The sequence below is a fragment of the Cnephaeus nilssonii genome, assembly GCF_951640355.1.
Source record: "Cnephaeus nilssonii genome assembly, chromosome: 4".
NCBI lineage: Eukaryota > Metazoa > Chordata > Mammalia > Chiroptera > Vespertilionidae > Cnephaeus > Cnephaeus nilssonii.
The window spans coordinates 98,187,753-98,211,540 of NC_137075.1; the positions used below are offsets into that span (position 1 = coordinate 98,187,753).

Here is a 23,788-nt window from a genome sequence, read left to right on the forward strand (position 1 = left end):
GCCATTTAAAGTCAGAACTAAAGTCATGGCAGGTATGGCTCAGTTGGTTGAGCATCGTCCCATGCATGGATAGGTTGCTGGTTTGATTCTCAGGGCACGTGCCGGGGTTGCAGCCTCAATCCCCGGTGGGGGACATGCGCAGGAAGCAGCCAATCGATGTCTCTCTCTCATCGATGTTTCTGTCTCTCTGTATCCCTCTCCCTTCCTCTGTCTCTAAAATCAATAAAAAACATTTTTTTTAGAAGGCAGTAAAATGAGAAGCATATGCAAAGGAAGGTCAGAGAGGATAACCTTAGAACTAACTAGAATAACTAACCAAACCTCAGGTAGGTCACAATGCATAGTCAGGAAGGCGGTGAAGAAAAAAAGGACTCACGGCCTTTCCTTGCCCCCAGTCACAATAAGTCCATCTCGCAGGGTGGTGTACATGGCAAACACAGGCCCGTTGTGGGCTCTGGCCACGACTCTACACAGTATGTGATCTTTCCATACGCAGACATCTCCACTGATGGTACCTGTAAACGTCAAGTTATTCTGAAAAGGAGTGGGGAAGATACACTCATCAAAAGTTCAAGTGGAGTTCAAACAGATGCAATTCTTATGTACACGTGAGCCTGCCTCACCGTGGCTACCGCGAGCAGGGCTGGTGGAGGACATGGGCTCCGCAGCCAGGGAACCTGACCTGCAGCTGCGCGTTGTCAGCGCTCTTTCTGTTCCAGTGCTGTTGCTTACTAGCTGGAATGACCTTGGACCAGACTTTTAACCTCTATGAGTATCAGCTTTTTCATGTGTATAATGAGGGAAACCATCTCTAAGGTCTCTTCCAATTACAAATACTACAATTCGAGTTCATATCGTCCCTTCGGAATGCTCCCTTGTAGCTGCCCAAGAAATAATTTAAAGGTCACTAGTAACTGAGAGTGAAAAAAAGAGTAAAAATAGGAAGTGAAAATAACTTTTTTATTACGTTTGTTATCTTGTCATAGAAAGGAAAACTACCATCTACAGCAAATTTGTAGTTTTTCAGATTTTACTAACTCATGATGTTAAAAATGAAATTAACACTTGCCATTTCTTAAAATCAAGGTAGCCAAAGTTAATGCATTTCTGCAATCAATCCAAAATAAGATAAATTTGATAAGATACCAAAAGCTTATATGTGCTTTAGGTCACATTGAGAACTGCAATCCCGATATAGTTCATTATGTGGAAACTGGAAAATTAAAATCCTGCATCACGTGCTATTTTCATCCCATTTTAGCTTCACTTTTAGAACAACTTGTATACGATCATTCACCCAAAACAATATGGAAAGAATCAATAGAAAAATAAGACTGAATGATAATAGAAACAAATGAAGATTTTTCATCTTCCTGAGAATACTAGTTTGTATGTTTAATTTCCCTGTCACTGTGAATTCCTCAGCATATATACTTATAGCTCGTATTTGAATAACAATGCCATCTGTCACCTAGGAGCAGCATTAATTCATGCCTTATGTGCAATTAGAATGTAAGTGCTCTAAGTGTAAAAACCAGTATCTTATTTCTCTGGCTGTTTTCATAGCCTAGCAGAGCTTCACAGGCTTAAACTGAAGAAAACTCACCTTGTTATGTAACAAAACATTCTCACTGATTGCACTGTTGCTTCAAATGTAAAAGTATGGCTAATATTTTGGTCTTCAAGTTTATTTTGTATTGGGAATAGGCAATTAACTACTTAAGGAATTTGTATGTGAAGAAGGTTAATCTACATGGGCAAATTAAACGCCAGGAGCATTTGAATGTGTGGGTTTTCCTTCTGGAAAGGAATTACTGGTCTTATATTAAGACTTCCCAAAAGATTTAACTGGTTTGACATGGCACTGTCAACATTTTTAATGGTCTTTTTCTCAAAAACACGAGTGTGCTTAAAGGTTCTAAAATTGTAATTTTCTTCAAGGATTACATACCCACATAAATACTTTAGTAAGAAACCCAGTTATTTAATGCACCAGGACAGGGTATTAAAGAGATGTGAATTGTAAAACACAGTCCCAGATGGGATGGGATGGGGGGCAGTAAGTGACTCTTTTGAACACTTTCTATTAAGTTTAAAAGCAGGTGTGCTCTGGCCAGTGTATCACAGTGGTTAGAGCATCAACCCAAGCACCAAAGGAGTCACTCCCGGCTCCTGGTTGGATTTCAAGTAGGAGGTGAGCAGGAGGCAACCAGCCGATGTGTCTCTCTCACATCAATATTTCTCTCTCCCCGCCTCCCTCCTTCCCACTCTCTGAAAAGCAATGGAAAAAATATCCTCATGTGAGGACAGACAAGCAAAAAAAGACCAGTGTGCTCTTCCCCTGAATGAGAGCCACTGGCCCAGAGCACTTCCAACTAGGTAAGAAGCAGGGAGTTAAGATGATGGAAAGCAGAGGAAATCCTAAACCCAAGTACCACCTTTTAAACACTGGAAAGTTACATTTCTTGATATATATCTCTTTCATTCTGAGAAATTTTTAGGGCCTAGGAGACTTAGGATGACAATTACAAGATTAACGAAGGCTTTTGAGAATGGCAGTGGCCCAGGGATTCAAAAGTTTCATTATAGTTCTTCCTCATTAACTTTCTCACTCTCTGATTTATGGGAGAATCAGATTCATAAAGATGAAATATATGCATGACCGGGACATATGTAATTGGATTCCAGTGCCATATAAACAGCATTAATGTGATTTATCTAAGGCAAGAAAATTCAAAGTAGTTCAGTTTAGGTAATTCAAAGTACACTACCACACGCATTTTAAGAGACATACTGCACCAAATGCAACAGCAAGCATGGTCTGCATCCGGGCATCTTCGAGTGAGCTCAGCAGCCCTTTTTTGCTAAGAAGAGCCCTTCCTGCCAGTGTCCAGAACTTCACGTGCTTCACTCCCACAGAGACAAACTGGGAATCGGAGTCTGGTCGGAATTCTGCCACAAAAATACGTTGGTTGTGACCAGCTTTGCTGGCAATTTTGGCACCTGATAAAAAAAGATACGACAAATCATGTAGGTTAATGTAAGAACTAAGCTGATTTTTATAGAATCAAACAGTTACTCAAAGTATGTAGTTCAAAAAAGTGAGAGGGCGTGTCCCTCCCACTGCTACCTAGCAACCACATGATATACAAATACCTATTTTTGCAAGTGATGTGTGTACAAGGAGCTTCATTATCATTTAAGGGGCGTTTTATTTATTTAGTTTTGGCTTATAAAATTCATTACAACTGGATTGTTCTTCCTTCCCATGAGCATCCACCCAGCTGCCTTGCAACTTCAGCTGCAGAACTGCTGTCATCATTTAAGGGGCATTTTAGGTTTTAGAAACCATATCTTATTTTTTTCTATGTAGCTATGTATTTGAGGAGTTTTGTCTGGATGTTAAATAAAATAACCCTATGAATTTAACTTTTTCTAGTAGCTATGTATCTGAGGAGTTTTGTCTGGATGTTAAATAAAATAACCCTATTGACCTTCCATTATCACTTACAATATAGTTCACTTCCATTCTTGATTAAGAACCTCCTAGCCAAACAAAAATCAGCAAAATGCTATATATACATAATTACTGAAAGAAAAGAGCAGCAAACCATTTATAATATTAACTTTATTAGTTTATGTTTTGTGAGCTTACAATTTCGCTGGGCTTTTTAAGAGGGATGTACCTACAATAACACAAGCTGTGTGCTGTGTATTGTCCAGGCTATCATGTATAATGGTTTCAATCATCAAGTTAAGGCAAACACTAAATAGAGAATTCATGTTACCATAGTATTCTTATTTTTAAAAACCACAAAGGAAAAGAATCCTACCTTCCTGCCATCTCCAAATGGTAACAGTATGTTCTGGGTCTAGTCCCACAGACAGCAAGAGTTTGCCAGTAGCACTGAAGCTGACTGAACACACGCCCTTCGAATGGTAGCATCTTAGTATAGCTAACGTCTGCTTGTTCACTGCATCCCAGATGTGAACTGAAGGAGCTGTAGCTAAATAGAGGTAAAATCCAAAAGCTGTAACACACCTCTTACAAATGTTTCCATTTCTAAAGCGGAAGCATACTCATCTCTGAAACCTGGAAAAATAAGTACCAAGGAAAGACTACATACTTAATTTAAAAATGCACAACAAAGACTAAATTAAGAAAAAGGAAGATAAAGGAAAGGGGGGAAATACAGAATACTTCTTCAGTCTACTAGTATAGTCCAAATGGCACTTTTGACAAAGTAGCATTTGGATAAGCAAATTAGGTAATCACAACTTTAAGCAACTCCTCAAAAATAATACATGTTGCCGAAACCGGTTTGGCTCAGTGGATAGAGCGTCGGCCTGCGGACTCAAGGGTCCCAGGTTCGATTCCGGTCAAGGGCATGTACCTTGGTTGCGGGCACATCCCCAGTAGGGGGTGTGCAAGAGGCAGCTGATCAATGTTTCTCTCTCATCGATGTTTCTAACTCTCTATCCCTCTCTCTTCCTCTTTGTAAAAAATGAATAAAATATATTTTAAAAAAATAATAATACATGTTGTAGATGCACATTAAATCTTTACATAATTACGTGGAGAGATATATAAACATTACACAATTAAAGACCAGGGTATATTCAATACTTAGATTATCTCAAGGAGAGATTGAAAAGCAAACACAAATTGAGAAAAGCAACATATAGAAGACTACTGGAAAAGATTTCAAAAGAAATTTTTAACTGGATATTGGGTAAAATGCTAACTCCATATCACTTTATAAGATAGTTTTTTTTTAAAAAAAACAGGATTTTATGGAAGAAATCTTTTTTTTAAGTTACTTTTGTTGTTATTCATCTTGCAGAGCCCATTTCTGCTGCTTAGAAAAAATTTCCCAGCTCTCTCTTTTCTAAATTAAAAAAATCACAGCTTTGTATTATTGTCCTTTTTTCATGAACTGTACCCTTAAAAAATGGGTAAATTAATTCAGCAGCTGATTCAGTCTCAGAACTCTTAGTAAAATAATCAAAATACTAACGTGCATTTGCTTTAAATTATAAATCTATTACAAATATGTATTGCAAAAATAGAGAAATATTAAGACAAGCTGCTTTAAAACCATTTGGTGCAGAAACAAACTTTGGTCTCTAAAGAAAATATTCTGATCAATTTAGACTCTATGGTATACCATCCACAGTTTATGTTATACAATGATAAATTAAATCTGATAGTTCCTCAAACAAAGTAATTATAATATATTAAACCAGGGATTTAAATTTTATTAACATTAAGTAGGGACTATTCAAAGATTTATGCAACTTTCTCTTAAAGTTATCCTTTATTTAGTTTTTAAACTTTTTCAATTACAGTAACAAGTTTCATGTAAAAAATCATAACTACATGGAAATAGATACAAAGGTTTACCCTATAATAAAATAAGGTATCTATGTGTGAAAAACTGTCAATAATTTAAGTATTGGACTAAAATGTTCCTCATTCAATAAAATTCAAAGGAGATGGGGACTGTAAACTTAATAAGCCATGTTAGGTGGTTCAAATTTAAACTGTAAATACATACTGGTAGATCACTCTGATTTTTTGCTAGTGATAAATATTACATGGGTCATAATGTAAAAACATTTTAATATATTTACAAAAAGTACCTCTGGGCAACTCATATACTATATTTGTTTAAATGTGATGAGATAGATAATGGATTTTCAAGAAACATCACTTATTTTTATCTCCAAATTTAATATGCCACAAATTACACAGTTCAATTTATCTAAAACTTAAATAGCAAATAATCTTAGATAAATTGAATTATAGAGCTTTTTAAACATTTATAAAAAATTACATGAGATGGTAAGAAACTTATAGCAGAATTTATATTTTAAAACATATATAATAAGTATGACTATGTTATAGGACTGCTCCACATTTAGATTGTTCTAAACTTATTGATGTAACAGTAGTTAAAATTTAAATTACTGGAAATTCTCAAGGCCTAACTTACAAAAGAAGTATTAAATTGTGTTTATTAAGTATATTTTATTTTCTCCTATATAGCTGTCCCTCAGTTTCCCTGGGGGATTGGTACCAAAATCTGGGGGTGTTCAAGTCCCTTATGTAAAATGGTATATAGTATTTGCATATAACCGGTATTTGCCTATACTAGTAGTGGTCGGCAAACTGCGGCTCGCGAGCCACATGCGGCTCGTGAGCCGCGGTTTGCCGCTCTGTTGACTAATGAGTTTGCCAACCACTGACCTAGATTCTCAATTCCAATAATTACAGGCTGTTGTTGTTCCTTGTGATTAAGCCCCTATCCCAGTGGTCGGCAAACTCATTAGTCAAACTCGCGAGCCGCAGTTTGCCGACCACTGGCCTATAGGCTATGGCAGTGTTCACTTCATTTGCACGGATTCAGCACAGTGCTCAGCGTGTGGCAAATTCAAATTTTGGTTTTTGGAATTTGGAGGAGCTTCTTCTTCTGGGTATTTTTAATCTGCCATTGGTGGCCCATGGATATGGAGGGCCAACTGTAATTTCAGAATGGCCATTCACTCCGCTGCCCTAACACAGATGCTACTCGTGCTCTCTACTTCCTGTATGCCACCAGATATGAGTGCCTATCATGGACCAGGCATGTTACCAGGAATATCTCATGCTTTCTAACCCCTACTTCTAGACAGGAATGCTTTCCCACGAACTCAGACTCAGAGAGGTGAAGTGCTCTGCCTGAGTCACACACAGCTCAGGGCAGGCAGAGCCAGAGGTGTGCTGTCGTCAGTGCCCAGGCTCTTGTCTGTCCATCACATCAGGCTGCCTCTGGAAAAGCAATCCCACCCACTTTTCATGACCATCCTTGACTCTTAGTCTCCAGTACAGAGATGCCATTAGGGTCTCCTTAAATTATAGTCAAGTCACAGAACCGTGCTTTATGCCGGAGGAGGGAAGGGCAGGGAAAGAGTTAAAATCACTGGGAAATGTTTTCTTGTCAAACTGCTAATTCTTACTATATCATGTAAACTGAAAGTTGAGTTGAAAAGCCTAGTTATTATATAGGGTGTCCCCCAAAAAACTAAGTGTGGAGCAGTCCCATAACATTTGAATAATTATAAAGGCTGTATTTGTTAAAATACATTTCATTTTCAAAATTGAGCTATCAGTTATTAAAGTGTGTATACATTTTTTGGGGGGACACCCTGTATATCTAAAAACAATGAACACATTTTTTATTTAATAGCTTTATAAATTCACAAGCCCCTGGTCAAAATTAATAATAAAAAGTTTTTCTTAAATATTTAAATGATCTGTTGATCTAGCATGTGCAATAATTGTGATAGTACATAAAAATAAATTTTTAAAAATTTTATTTTCAGGCAATAAAATTTATTGATTCATATTTAAGATTAAGTGTTAAACCCTCTACTTTTAACAGCTACATGAGATTGGCAAGTTAATACCTATTTATTAAAAATTCTTGTGATGACTAAATAGGTTACATGTATAGTGCTTACAACAGTGCTGGGAACATTAAAAAGGTCAAAATATAGTATTACTTTTTAAAAAATAATTATTGTTACTATTATTACAGATTGGGCTCAATATCATGACATTAAAAGGATGTATTCTTCATTTTTAAAACATCCAAAATAGGTTTAAGTATCTCATTACTCTATAAAAATATGGACTATCATTACTAAACAATATAACTAAAACAAAAAAAAAAATGATTAATTTTCCTTACGTGACATGTCTGCTGAATCACCTAAAATGGAAAAGGAGCAGAAAAACAATATCCATTAATAACATAAATACTAAAAGTAAAATTTGAAAAACTCAATTATAAAATAGTGATGATTTTTATATAATTTAAATAATCAAGTGTCATACAAAATTAATTTTATGTGAAACTGAGTAAACTGTAAGTGAAGCCAATAATTTAAATTATACACACATATTAACATTCTATATATATGACCTTTCAAACTGGATTAATACTTTATTCTCTTTGTATTTCATAAGTTAAATAAAATTTTAACAACTTTGAAAATAATAATATGATTTAAATTGATATGATCCTCATTTTGTTTTACAAAATGAACTGTTAATAGACCCTTTAAGGTTAGAATGCATCTCTACTTGAAGGCGAGAATTAGATCTAAACCTGAGAGAAACGATGGCAAAAGTTACCATATAACTTAAGGCCATAAATTAACCATGCTCTTTATTTTTTTTAACTAAAAATTTTCTGTATGAGTAAAAGGTTACTGATACAGAAAACATGAAAGCCTGGGCTCGTTATGTTTGTGGTAGAAATACCTATTACCCAACATTTTAGAAGCAGCAGTTTTTAGCACTGAAGGAGTAAAAACTTAGAAATCCTTTCAAGGCAGATGATGGCTTGGGGAGAGCCTTATATCCCTGTGAAATAATGATTTCAAGGATGAATTATAATGAAGGCCCAGGGTGTGCTGACATGGAATGTGAGAGAAAAGAGGAAATCGTAGCTGGCTGCTGAGCAGCTGCATAGGAAACACACTGTTAGTTGTGAACTGCTCTGACGAGAACCAAATGGGGAGAGGACTGACACGGCGCCCCAGGAAGAATGGCTGAGAAACCCGGGCACTCTGTCTGGAAGTCGGGCTTGGCCCTGAATATCTGCAGGACCTGGGACAAGAGCACAAATAAAGACCTAAACATCACAGGCCTAAATATTTTCAATTTATCAATCAAGATACAATTATTAAGTGAAATGTTTTATCTTCCTATCCTGACAAGTGCCCCCCTATAACGACTTGGAAGGCCTGGTTCAATTTTAGAACTCCTTAGAATTTGGCAGCATGAGATAGCCTTAGCCTACCCCTTTCTCTTCCCATCCCAGCTTTACCTCCCACCACAGGAGCATGGAAGCTCCTGTGTAGTCATCCAGCCTGCACGTCAAAGCCCCTTCACCACCTCCCAATGCCCGCTGCCCCTTGGGCATCCTCACGAGGGCTCTTCTTGGTTGTGCAATCTACGACTGGGAGCTTGGACTTGGAGAAGAGCCTCAGACAGGCCTACAAGCAGGTTTAGGACCATTTGATAGAGAATTCTGGGTTTTCAGTTATCATAGTCCATGGAAGGCAATCCCATTGCTCTCATTTTACTCTGACTTATGAAATGTAGTTGAAGGATGTCTAAAGTGAGCCCTCTTAGAGGCTAGATTAGACTAGATTAGACTCAGGGAGATTATGACAGTTCTCTCCAAATAGTGGAAGATACTATCATGGGAAACTGGCTGTTCTAGCCCTAGTTGGTTTGGCTCAGTGGACAGAGCGTCGGCCTGCAGACTGAAGGGTCCCAGGTTCGATTCCGGTCAAGGGCATGTGCTCGGGTTGCAGGCTCGATCCCCAGTAGGGGACATGCAGGAGGCAGCAAATCAATGATTCTCTCTCATCATTGATGTTTCTCTCTCTCTCCCTTCCTCTTTGAAATCAATAAAAATATTTTTTTAAAAAGAAATTAGCTGTTCTAGGTGCCTCAAGAAGGAGGACCAATGAGCTGCAATTAAAGAGACAGATCTGTGTTGTGTATAAAGAAGCACTTTATAACAGAGCTTCCCAAGGAGAGGTTACACTATTTTGTTAAGCATTAAGTGATGATGGGGTTCAAGCATATGTAGGAAGACCCTTCATCAGAGATGTTACAGAGGACATTCAAACATCTAATGATAGACCAGATAAAATGATATTATTTGTCCCTGGGATTCCAAGATTCCAGTCTAGAAAAAGAAAAGCTTGAATGTAATAGGGTAAAATATGAAAAAAGCAAAGTATTCCGATTCTTCTATGATCTACATGATTTCCAACAAAGAGAACCATAAACATTATAGGCAGTGTTCTGTGCTTTGCAGGTGCTAAAAAAAGCTTGGCAGGCAAAGTAACTACTGATTCAGTTCTCTTTAGGTTTAGAAGAAAAAAAGTCCCTCACTCTTTGGTCTCTCTGGAATCTATCTTGCACTTAACTAGTCATCAGTACAGAACTTTTGTTACGCGTTTTGTGGGAGGGTACAAGTGGGGGGCAAGCTCAGGCTACTCTGCACTGCCTGGACTTAGAAGGAGAGGGGAGGCGGTAACTAGTCATTCCACATTCCCTATAGTGTTGCCTTTTAAAGAGTACAGATGTCAAGTCATTATGATGTATATCTGAAGCTAGGGAGATATATATTTATGTATATCTAAATATGTCAATTATTTGTCAATTTTTAAAAAAGGGTAAGAAGTAGATGAGAGTCAAATTTTGTGGGAGATTAATTTGTGATCACATTTCTTAATCAAAAGAGAAAACTAGAACACTAATATATTAAAGTTGCTTAACAGAGGGAGAGAAGAGGAAAGAAAAAGAGAAGGAGCAACGTTGGAAAATGAAAGAAACATGCCTTCCAGAATTTTATTCACAGAATGTAAATTCCATTTTTTAAATTGTGTACAGTTTTCTTTTGTAAGCTTCTTGTATCCCCAGAACCTAGAACAATACCTTGAACATGATATGTGCTCAATAAACTTGTTGAATAAATAAATCTGCTCAATCAAAACTAACTGAGCTATAAAAAAGTAAGTATATGCCAAGAGGCACTGAACTAGGTTCTTTAGTGACCAAAATGGTAATAACATGGCCTCTCATTCCTCAGGCAGAGTAAAAACAAAATTCAGTTTCAAAACACTTAACAGAAAAAGGGGTTAGACCTATCTATATTATAAAAACCCAGTGGCCCTAACACTGTAATGACCAAAGACCAGTGCGGGTGGGCGGGGCGCACGCGGGTGGGTGGGGCCGCGCAATTTCACGCACTGGGCTTGTAGTGTATTTATATTCAAAGATTAGAATATTTTGTATATAACAGGTGAAATATTAGTCTACTTTCTTTACAAAAGTAGAAAATTTTACAGAAAGAATATAAGGGTCTTTGTGGCATCACTGTAGAACTAAGCAACCCAGAAAATAAGTTTTTAACTGATCAATTTAGTACCTGTACGAAGATATTAAAGGCATAAGTCATCTTAAGAAGAAAGACACTTGGAACACCTGGAAAGCTGGCTTAGCAACTGAGGCCCACTGAGACCCAACAAACTCAGGGTTCCAATCATTTCTAAAAACTATACCAGGTTGTGAAGATCTGACTGACAGAATCTATTATGCAGAATTCATAGTGATCACTGATTGATTGGTAGATATGTCTTAACTAGACCTGCTATCCTCTCATCATTTTGCTGGTAGGGTTACCGCCTTTGTATAAGTTTATAGTTCCACCGATTTAAAGACAGCAGTATAGGTGATGATTTAGAAACAGCTGGCAAATTAGATCAGTTCCAAGGAGAGAAAGGCAGCGGGATTTGCTAGCACAGAGCAGACGTGGCTTCTCTTCTCTCTAGCTAATAACCCTGCAGTAGCAGAGGCTCCGCCCCCTCAGCTAGTTATGTCCTGGCTCCCCTTAGTTACCGTGTCTTCCTCAAATTCTCCTTTCTGCTCTACATGCTATTAAATTAAACCTTTTTGCTGATCTGAAATTTCTGCTAAAGGACTAAATCCAACTATTTCAATCAACATAAAATAGCTTATTCATAATTTTGAACTGTTTGAATCAACTCAGATAACTGAAGTGAAAGGAAGATACCTGGAAATAAATAATATGGTCAAACTGGGTGTGTGCTTTATGTGCAAATAATTTTTGAAAAATAAACAAGATATTTTAATTTTTTCCTTAGGATACTAAATTAATTTGAGCAAGACAATCACTTAAAATTGTTTCTTTTAAAATATACAAACATACCTACTTGGCCAGTTGCTACTACGTTGATGAATTTGGGGTGCTGATTTACAGTGAGGCACAGAATATCATCATTATGTTCCTGATAAAAACTCTGAGTCCCTATAAAAAAATAATTTGAGAATTAAATTTTAAAACTTTAAAGTATAACAGCCAACTGCACTTATCCACAGCAATAAACTGCTCTGTTTAACTTACTTGCTTCTTGAACACATATTTTGAGCACTTAATATGTGCACATCATCATGAAGATGGAAAAATGACCCAGAAACCTTTAAAGGGATAGAGCCCTGAAAGGCATAAACCGATTTGATATAGGCTGAAGACACAAGTGCCACAGAGTCAAAGATCAAACGCTGTGGGGATTCACAGCAGAGAAGTCTTCTGATCCTGGCACATGGCACTGCTGGACTGACCCGGTGGATTCGGTAAATGTGAAGGTGGGTGGGAAGGGCATTCCAGGTAGAAGAATACTTGAAGCAAAGGTACAAAGGCAGGAAAGTATTGAGTAAGCACACAAAGGATTCACTTGGCTGAAGTGTAGGGTCATAAAAAGAAAAGTGAGAAATACGGTTGAAGGCAAATTGGAACTAGAATCATAGAGGAATTTGAATGCCATTCTATTAAATTTCATATTCTATAATCGGTGGGGAGGTACTGAAGAATTTTACTTACTTATTTAATTTATTTTACTAGAGAGAGAGAGAGAGAGAGAGAGAGAGAGAGAGAGAGAGAGAGGGAGGGAGGAAGGGAGAGGGGGAGAGAGAAATACACCAATGGAAGTTAAATATTGGTTTTCCAAAGCCTCAGTATGAATACCACCCACCTCATCCCCACCCCCAGCAATCAAGCTCACCCAGAATGCTACTTTCAATCACTATCAGAGACAACTATCCAAGTCAGGCGTCCTCAAACTACGGCCCGCAGGCCACATGCGGGTGTTTCTGCCATTTTGTTTTTTTACTTCAAAATAAGATATGTGCAGTGTGCATAGGAATTTGTTCATAGTTTTTTTTAAACTATAGTCCGGCCCTCCAACGGTCTGAGGGACAGTGAACTGGCCCCCTGTTTAAAAAGTTTGAGGACCCCTGATCCAAACCATCAATAGAATAGTTACAATGGTTTCAACATACAGTAAACCTTCACTCAGAGACCTTGCGCACTTGGCATATGAAACCCTTTGCTGCTCCTACACTCTATTAAGACTGTAAATTTGGTTACTTGAAATATTAGTAGGAAGTTCTACAATATGACGTATATTCTGGGCTCAGGCATTTTAATTATTTAAAGTTTTAACAAAGAATTTTAAGATGCTAAATTTAAAAATCTTAAATTTAAGAGAAAGGAGGGATGAGGAATCAGGGTTTCCTACCTGTAGCAACGTTGTGCAGAATTCCAATGGATGCAGTATGATAAATTATATCATCACCATCATTTAAATAGTGAACATTATTCCTACAGTCTCTGCCTCGATAGCCAAAAACAAGCTCCAACATGAGGTCCTATAACAATGATAAAACCATAATATGATTCCTCATGTCTAAATATTCACCATTTTTTTATTGTGTACAGTATTGGTACCTCCAGACAAAATAAAGGATGCATTTCTGATGTTTTACAAACTGCAAACACAAAATTAAAGTAGACATACTTCTTTATGTAACCTGTTTTGGACAGCTAAAACACACATTCTATTTTTTCCACATAAAGTCGTAAAAACGAAAAGGAAAGTAAGATTCTAAGAATTTCAGTTCTTAAAGATTTTATGGGTTAAACATTGAGATACTTCTGTCCAAAAGAAGAATATTCCGATTTGTGTTAATTAGTCAAAATAACAGTTATTATAAGTCAGTAGAAATTAGGTCCCAGGGGTGCACTTTTGAGCATGGGAACAGTACAGCGACACTGGGGCACAAGGGCAGTGCACCCCCCTGACGACTCATGCTCTCAGTGACCTGGGGCCAATGGGGCAGTTGAGTACAACAATCGCCCTCCCACAGTTCTGATGCCTTATTTTTGACCCCACGTAGCACAGTTTGCTTGTTGCTGCTGATCCTGGGATTATGAAATGCCTACGATGTCAGTCTAGAGCTCAGCCGTGACATTTAAGCAATCAATTTTTACAACCGAACAAAAATGATTATTCAGTATGCTTATTTTCATTAAAACTAAGATTTGGGTATTTTACAAACAGAAAACAGAATGAACTAGTGGATGAGTTTTCCTCACCTCTATGGGTCTCTTTTTCTTGCCGACATTGTTGGTCTGGAGTTTCTCTGGCTGCGGCGGGGCCCTGCTCACGGGGGGCCTGAAACAGGGAAGTGGGGATGAGGAAAGGCAGTTATGGGCACCTTCACGGAGAGAAATGTCTAGCAGCCTTCATAAAAACAAGCCCCATCTGTGTGCTCACTAGACTGTGCCTCTCTATCTTGGTATCTTCTAAAACACGAAGGTAATCGACCTTTTATTCATTTTACTTTTAATTTCTTTAGTGCATGCTTCATAATGTAAATACTATACAGCAGACTGCTTATAAAAATATACAAATGTTAGTTTTACATATTCAAAGCCTGGATTACTGCTCTAAAGTATCTACCACAGTATTTTATACCCGGCACGTATTCAATAGATTCTTCTTGAACTGAATTTTGAAAATATTTCTATGAATTTTCTATTGCCAACAGAAATCACGTCTGAGTTCGAATTTGTGCTCTTACCTGCCACTCTGTGCCTACCTTCTCTCCCTCTTGCAGTCCCTAGCATGGCCGTGGCATCCTATCAGTCCAGCAGGACACGTTATAAGTTACGAAGCATGTAAATCATACCACACTCTATAAAAGGTGACGGCTGTTACTACTGCCTCCCACTCCTTCTCTTCTCTTATCCTCACTGTTTACTAAAGTCTAATCAACTTCACCTACACAGCAGCTCTCCAAAACCTAGCTCGCTCTTCTCGGTTTCCACAGCTAGTTCAGGATTATTCGTAATGTCCCATTCGGTGTATAGAGTTCACATTTGATTCACTTAAATGTAAAGGCTCTTTCCTAAAATTCTTTTTTAAATAAAATTTAAAAACTCCACATCATTTAGTTTTAACTGATATAATCATTATTAAAATTTTTAATAACCTAAATTAATCTAAATTAATCATGTATCAACTCCCCCCTCCAAATTTTAAGCTAATATTAATTAAAAAAAAAAGTTATTGATTTAGAGAGAGGGGAAGGGACAGGGATAGAGAGATAGAAACACTGATCCACTGCCTCCTGCATGCCCCCTATTGGGGATTGAGCCCACAACCAGGCATGTGCCCTGACTGGAAATCAAACCTGTGACCTCTTGGTTCATGGTTTGACACTCAACCACTGAGCCACTCGGCTGGGCTAATATTTAATTTTTAACAACAAAATCAGGAAATGATACAAATTAACTTTCCTCTGAAAAATTCCAATATTTATAAATAAGTCCATAAAAATAAAGACATAACACTTGTATTTTCAAAATCGTTTTCCAGTTATTTATCCATAAAAAGTAAATGAAGGGTTATGACTTGAACATCTATAATAATAAAAGCATAATATGCTAATTAGACCCGAAAGCCGTGGCAGACGGGGGCCAAGGCAGAGGCGGCCAGCAGGGGCCGCTGCAGGCGGCAGGGGCCGAGCCCCTTGCACGAATTTCGTGCATCAGGCCTCTAGTGTAATATAAAAGAGTGTGCATTTTCATGGTCAACAGCTTATGTAGAAGTACATAACCTTGACTGGCTGGTGGCATAAAAATTAAATGCACTTACGAAACTATATAAAGAGCTTTTCAAATTATCACAACAATTTTGGTTTCAAACCTTTTTCATATAATTTAAAAATATATGTAATTAACAAATATAACTGAAATGTATAATGTCTAACTCAAAATATTTGTGCTAGAATCATTTCAAAGAAGGACAGCAGCCTTGGTTGGTTCTGCTTCCCAGTCATTTTGTTGAACCTGATTTGATGTTACCATATGAGAGCTGTAATTTTTATCTATATAATCCCATGTACAGTTAAGTGTACTTTAAACTCTGTAAAAATAATTCATATAAGATATATTATTGCTTAAAATTACACAGCTTGTAATATTATACAAGTTAAATGGATAATGTTTCAGAGAAGTAGTTACTTATGTGTGAATCCAATAATTAAGATGCTGTTCATTTCAGAAATACTCATTTCAAAGGAAAAAACATAAACTGATTAGAAGTAAAGAACACCAAGTAACATAGCTCATTAATGGGAAACATAAAAGAAGATAAAAATACAAAATTAGGCCTCATAAGACATAGCAAAGAAAGAGGATTACCTGGAACCTCTTTTTAGCAGCAGATAAAAAGGGGAAAAGATTACAACACAGATTTAATTTAAAACACTAGTAAAATATTTCCTGTAATAAAATATTTTTTACAAATTTAATGCAGATAAGCTATACTGTATATTTTAAAGGCCTGTTTTTATTTATTACTGCATATTAGAAAAGACAAGTTACTCCATTAATGGCAGGGAAATAAGAAAGGTGAAGGAGAAAAATAAATGAGAATTCAACATGTTCTGTTATAAATGTTAAAACTTGCAAAAAACAGATAATTCCTGCTGTCTGCAAATTAAGGAGTGCCCAATATTTGAATTTCTATACAATCTTATTTCAAAAATCATTTTTTCATCCTTATCTTCCAGCATTTTCCTAATGGTACCTTTTTTAAAAAACTTCCAAAGTAGCCTTTACCTCAAATGGTTCTGCTTCAGAAACGGTTTGGAGACATTTACCTCTCAGTACAAGTAGCTGCAGAAGTTCCCCAGAGTTCTCGCACACAATTTTATCAAACATACAAATACATTCACTGCCCTGTGTTAATGTTTTAAAATTCATGGAGACATTAAATATGCATGAAATGACCTTTATAGGTTTATAAACTGAAACTTTTTCCACTGATAAAAATGTATGGTTAACTGATTGTTTTTATCAGTCTCTGAAACTTAAGGAAAAATGGAAACTATCTTGAGTATAGGAGTCTATGAAAAGTCATTTTAAAACCAATGATAATAATCAAGACTTGCATAACAACACCCACATATTGTATTTATAAAATGCAACTGTTTTGTAGGATTTGTCCTGTTTCATTTTCTGATTCTTTCTTGACAAATGTAGTTCAATGTTTTATAGGGGAAAAATATACCTTAAGTAACTATAAAGACAAAAACAGAAGAGTCAATTTTTGAGTAAAGTATTTTCTTTAATAAAATACTGACCTTACTATCCCCTGCCTTTAAAAGGAGCAAAAGGAAAAAAAGGAGGAGACATATGAAAACTGATCATGAATAAAATGTACCAGTTTAGTAAGCAAAGACAAATATCAAAAATTTCACTGATAATAAATTACTTAAATACATAAGATTTGTTTCACAAATATTTAGATAAAAAGAATAACAAATTATTCAAGTCATTTAGGTAAAATACCCCACAAAGTATCAAGCAATTATAGTAGTTATCAAATTATCATCAGAAACATTTTCCTTTTAAGTGAATAAGGTATTTGACAAGCATTTGTTTTAACTGTCTATCAAGTGTCTTATTTCACATTTGACAATAATGTATTTTATTTAAAATATGAAAATAGTTACTTATACAGACTATATTCTCTCCTCACAAATATATTCAAAGTTGGTAAAAAGAAATATCTCTTCATTTTTATTTCCTTTGATTCTTTTATTTCATGAAAATGAAGACTCCTAACTATGAATCACATTACTGGCTTCTTCTGCCTCAACATTTTCAGAAGAATTTAGTAGAGCTGAATTATGATTTGAGAACAAGGTGTGAAATAATTTCAAAATAATTTTTAAAACAGCTGTAAAAAATGCAAGCTAACAGCAAAGATTATAATCATGACTGTCAAATACTCTCCATGAGCAGTAAGATATTTTCACCTGTCAGAACTTGGGTCACTTCAGCAATGAAGAAGAAAATTAAAGTGTTTTACCATAAAAGATAGCCAACATATTAAAATTAGGTCACACTTTCTGACATACTAAATTTATCTGATAAATATTTTTTTCTTTAAAAATAAATATAATAAACGAAATTATGGAAATGTCAAGTTCCTTTTCCCTTATGAAACACTTTTCATGCTTCATGACCTGGATGATATACTTTCCTTTAAGTAATATTAAGCACTATATTGCAAATATTCTAATTAGGAACATCCACATTTGCATATTTAAATGTATTACTTTAATTAATTAATATATAGGTAGTGTTCATTACTTTGTGAATATTTAATTTCATAGTGTTTCAGTATTAACCAAGGTACTCCTCAGGTTACTTTGTATTTCATTCCATGGGAGGGATGTCATTGGTAAAGACCTACTATCTAAATTCTTTCATTTAAACCATAAATTAGAAGTCATTTTACCTCTGAGGAAACTGAGGCTCAGAGGGGACGAACAATTTTACAAGATTCACATTTATCATTTTCACAACTGGTAAATGATAAAACGAGTATTTTAACCCATTGTCTGAATTCAAACCCCATGCCATTTGCCTCCTACCCAGTTGCTTCAACCTTGAATCCTGTGCAAGTACTCAGATTATGGTTTGGCCAACTTTTTTGAAACATATCTCTAACTTCATACTTTGCCTCTTTATACGTGATGACAATGCTGATGATCAGCCATATGGTGACTCCTCACTGTTATTATCTGAGGTATACCATCATCAACAGGGGCACGTGGAACAGCTGTGGAGGCATCACCACCTCAACATGCCACCCAGAACTTCCTGGGAACTTTGGGGTGAATGTCTAGTTCTGCCCTCTTCTCCATCACCATCATGCATCCCACCCTTCCGACGTCATCCTTTCCCCGATTCTTAAACCCACAGGTGTAAACGCCAATCCCTCTGCCAGTGCTTTCTTCTGATGTAATTTCTACGAGCTGAGCTCCAATGCTCTTCAGCACTACCCTCACCAACTATACATTCACTTGAATCTTCCACAAATTCTGTTCATTGTGAATGCATTCCCTGTCTTTAACTCCCCCATCAAATACTCTTACTAACTTCTCATAATGAAGTTTTCCTCATCGCAGCTTCTACGGAAGAGGTCACCGTTTTCACCTATCACTCCCTCTTTGCTCTTCACTGCTATTTCTGGACAATGTTTCCTTTATCATTTCTTAAAACCTCTTTGCTTCTGCAATCCATGTGATTCACTGATCCCTATGCCTCTTTATTGTTTCCTATCTTCCCTAATGATCAGGTTCACAATTTCTCTCTTGATCTGTCACCTAGCTTAGAGACTTTACTAAAAAGTTATCTCCTCATAAAATTATTGTGTACATGTCCTTATTTTTGATTTGCTGATTCTAGACAAAGACCAGTAATTCCCATTAGAGACAAGCTATACTTTAACTTCCCTTTTTGAAAAATTTCTGAAATAAATCTATCCTTGATTAAAGGCACATGGCTCAAAGGGCCTTTTCAAAATTTAGTATCTCTGCTCATGTGCTTCCTAAAAAGTACATAGTATTAGGTTCGATTTTTATTATCTCCCCAACCCCATCACATACATTTATAAAAGTTAGCAAATAACATTCTTCAATTATATAGACTATATATAGCATCATTCCTTAAACCGATTTCTAAAAAGTGTCACCACCAAAAAGTATATAAGGAAAAACATGGTTTTCTAAGAGGTCCTGGGTACCGTATAATAAAGAGTACCACTGTTATTTAGTTTTTGCAAAAATACATTCAGTTAAAGAATAAATTCAATTATTAGTAGCAGTATCGTTTTCTTCATCTAGTTTTAAACTTGACTGTTACCTCTCATCCATTGAGGGTTCTTTTTGTTGCAAATGAGGCTTGATTCCAAACATTGGACGAATATTTGTTGATAAGGCTCTGATGGTGTAACTGATTTCATTCTCCCTTGTAACATCACTGTCGTAGCCTACCATAAGATATAAGAATTATTCATTAACTGATAATTGAAGAGGCCAAGTATGTGATCTTATTATTTGGATACAACAATGTTCAATTATATGAAATAAGTTTAAAAAAGTATATTATTACAACCAAATTATAAAATAATATACAGCCAGTAAAGTGATGTAGAAGAATATTGAATGATATGTAACAATGTTTCAAAGTATTACTAAGTGATAATAGCGGCTACAAAAATGATTTTTGTTAAAAACATCCTATGAATATAAATGCCTTATTACTAGATCCCAAATTATTAACAGAAGTTGCCCCTGAGTGGTTAAATTATGGATGCTGTGCTTATTATTTACTGTAAAAGGTATTTTCTATAATGACCTGGTATTACCAGCATATTAGGAATTATTTTAAAACATGAGGTTAGATACTATAAATTTTTAAGCAGTGCTTATTTAAGTATGATTACCTTACATTTGTAGATAAAGAATATCTAAGTCATCAATACATGACAGTCTGTTCTTCTTGAGTCACACACCAATTTTGGTGTTAAATAGACCAAATAGACTAAAATCACAATTATTCAAACATCAGTATTACGTGTTTCAGCGTCTGCAGCTTAAACCAGCTGTATTATTTTTTCTATGTTCTAGTTAAAATAGACTGTAAACCAACACACCCCCATCTTCTTCCGAGCCTGTATCAGATTCTTCACTATCACAAGGCCTTTTTTCTCGAGAGCCCTCCATTTCGTTTGTCCAAACCATTAAGGACATATCCGCGCCTCCTAAGGTCACCAGCATGCTGTCATCACAAGTCCAGCGCACATTTGTGACCTGTGTACTATGAGCCACATACCTCTTAAACTTTCCACATTTTCCCTAAAGATAAAAAAAAAAAAAAAGCCAAAAGTCATTCTGAGAAGTATCATTACTTGAAATTTTTCAGTTAAAATTTTGAATTTCTTTCTTACTATATGACTAGGAATTAGTCATTATAAATACAACATATACAAATTAGAAAATACTGAAATTCACTAGCATAAAAAATAACAGTTCTCAAGCTGGTGAGGGCAGGGTACACCTAGTAGTTCCACACCTTGCTAGTACTGGGGACATAGCTTTTTTAGAAATCAACTTGGTACTGTGCATTAAAAGCATAAAAACGTTCTGACCTTTCATTTACCAATCCCTCTTCTGGAGATCTATGCTAAAAAACACCGCATGTGCAACAATTATTTACCACAGCATTTACTTCTAGTAGTGAAAAACTTTAAATACCTTAAATGTTCCTAAGGGTAATACTACAGTGTATACCTATGGAATAATACATATCTATTAAAAACATGGCTATGAGACATACTGTTGAAAACAGAAACAATGATTTAGAAATCAGAATATAAATATCTATGTACAGAGTGGCCATCTTAACAAAAGTAATTATCAAGCATTTTGGTATAAACCCATGTAAATATCTTTTATCTTCATTCATTCATTGTCTGTAAGCACCATACATGGGAATGTATTTTTCTTTTAAATATCAAGAAAAATACAAGTTCTAGAGACTGGCTACTTTTAAATCTTGAACAGCAGCATTACCAGTTACAGAAGTACACTTCAGAATAATGTATCATAAGCAGGTTTCAGATGGACATCATTTCAAGGATGTTAATGTAAGAAATGTTTTAAATATACAAAACACAATGCCAGCTAAATCAGTAAATCTTCTGGGAATAAAGTTAATAAAAGGAGGATGTGTCAACAGAACACTGCAAGAAGGTAGTTTGCCTAAGATTTTGTGGTTCTTGCTGCAATAGGCGAAGAAGGAATCTGTACAGCAATATCCCAGGACCTCTCCCTAGGCATTTATAACATCTAAAATGCTGGAAGTGAAGTTTCTGACTAATAATGTTTTATTGGAACACATTCTTATCCTATATAATAAAAGCCTAATATGCTAAGTGTCCAGTGGTCTGTTCAACCACTCAAAGCGTAATATGCTAATGATATGCTAAGGCTGCTCAACCGTTTGCTATGATGTGCACTGACCACCGGGGGGCAGACGCTCCAACTGGTAGGTTAGCTTGCTGCTGAAGTTTGGCTGATCAGGATTGAGGAAGATGGGCTGGACACACCCAGGAGCCCTCCCATGGTCCCTCCCCAGCTGGCCAAACTCCCATGTCTCTCCCCGGCCCTGATTGTGCACCAATGGGGTCCCTCGGTCTGGCCTGCACCCTCTAGCAATCCGGGTCCCCTCAGAGGATGTCAGAAAGCTGGTTTCAGCCCAATCCTGCAGGCCAGGCCGAGGGACCCCACTGGTGTACAAATTCGTGCACCGGGCCTCTAGTCAACTATAAAGTCTTACCACTTAAGTGTATAAAGTAGATACAATACTTTCTTGGGCACCTGAGCTCTCTATGAGAATTTTTAAACTTGCATTTTCACTTCAATGATTATCTAAAAGTAATATGAGGCCTGGCGGTGTGGCTCAGTGGTTGAGCATCGGCCTATGAACCAGGAGGTCACAATTTGATTCCCAGTCAGGGCACATGCCCAGGTTGCAGTCTCCATTCCCAGTAGGGGAGCATCAGGAGGCAGCCAATCAATGATTCTCTCTCATCTTTGATGTTTCTATCCCTTTCTCCCTTCCTCTCTCTGAAATCAATAAAAGCACATTTAAAATAAAATAAAATAATATGAGCAATTAAGACTGTAATGAACCAAATATCATATATGGTTTCAGTGCACTGTTTCAAATATATGTTTAAGCCATGTTGGTGCCAAATTATATATCTGAATTTGTGACCATTAAGAATAAATGCATCTAGCCTTGATACATGAATTTTACTTTTGTAATAATGTTTCCCAGTAGTTTGAATAGAGGAAAGCAATAAGAAAATTGAGTCATCACACACTAGCATAGACATGTAATACAGTACTCCAAAGAATTTGTACACTTTGGTTTTAGCAAAATAACATCATTCATCATATTAAATCAATGTTGTTTATTTTCATTTTGTATGTATTCATAGTATTTTTATTTAATTGATCAAAACATTAAGTTTTAAAGGTATAAATATAAACTTGTTATTTACTGCTAATGGTATATATTTAATCAAAAGAATACTAAAATTACTTAAGTTACTATTAGGGTAAAAGGGATATTTCCTTTAGAAGGAATATTTACATTACTCAATGTTGAGAAACACTGTACAACATAATATATAACTTAAGACATGGAATCACAAATTATAGTACTTCTAGATAAAGCCATAAAGGTGACGTTAAGACTAGGGAACATAAGGCAGTTACAACTGGCTGCTAATATTTCCCTCCCATTTTCTCCTTCCTTTCCTCTTTCCTTCCTTCCTTTCTTCTGCTTCCTTCTTCCCTCCCTCCCTCAAAAGAATAAAAAAAGAATAGGGAACATAATTCTGAACCTTTCATATTACAACTTATATTACCTATGTAATATTGCTATTTCACTGTTGTAATGAAATAGCATTTCACAACTATGACATGCTATGAAAGGACATTACATTAATGTTATAATTGTAATCATTAGGACAGTTAAAGAAAAGTACATACTTTAGCGGGATATCTAAATAACTTCACAAATCCCAAATCATCCCCAGTGGCTAGAACCATTTTGTCATGGGTGAGGCAAGAGGCAGTTACATCTGTGACTTCTCCAATTACTGGCCAAATTCCCTCACAGCACAAACCAAGCACACTTGTCCATGATGCCCAACCAATTTTTTCTACCTAAAAGGGAAAAAAAATATATTGTAAGTTTGAAATATCTAAACCTAAAAGTTAACAAGTATGAATATTTTTCTTTGTAACTGTATGCCATAAGTAAAATAAAAAATGTAATAAAAATTATTAGTTGTCTTGGTTTTGTAGCCTCCCAAACTCTCTAGTTACTGCAGAAAAAAATTTTTTTTAAATTTATCTTTATTGTTGAAAGTATTACAGATGTCCTTTTTTCCCAATTGACCCCTTCTAGCCTGTTTCCACCCC

The 23,788-nt window shown here is 36.1% G+C and overlaps 1 protein-coding gene across 7 annotated transcripts in view; it reads right to left on the reverse strand.

Annotated features, from left to right (window-relative positions):
* EML5 (EMAP like 5) overlaps window positions 1-23,788 on the reverse strand; it is a 104,558-nt gene that overhangs the window by 10,023 nt on the left and 70,747 nt on the right. For 5 of the 7 annotated variants that reach the window (XM_079769178.1, XM_079769177.1, XM_079769179.1 and 2 more), the window contains 10 exons: window positions 23,354-23,530; window positions 20,446-20,647; window positions 19,653-19,779; window positions 14,025-14,103; window positions 13,168-13,297; window positions 11,799-11,897; window positions 7,734-7,754; window positions 3,834-4,007; window positions 2,795-3,003; window positions 377-534 (listed from right to left, as the gene is read on the reverse strand). In XM_079769178.1, the coding sequence (XP_079625304.1) occupies window positions 377-534; window positions 2,795-3,003; window positions 3,834-4,007; window positions 7,734-7,754; window positions 11,799-11,897; window positions 13,168-13,297; window positions 14,025-14,103; window positions 19,653-19,779; window positions 20,446-20,647; window positions 23,354-23,530 (1,376 nt within the window). Of the gene's footprint in view, window positions 1-376; window positions 535-2,794; window positions 3,004-3,833; window positions 7,755-11,798; window positions 11,898-13,167; window positions 13,298-14,024; window positions 14,104-19,652; window positions 19,780-20,445; window positions 20,648-23,353; window positions 23,531-23,788 lie in introns of those variants that run through there. The other 2 variants (XM_079769182.1, XM_079769181.1) reach the window with 2 other exon arrangements.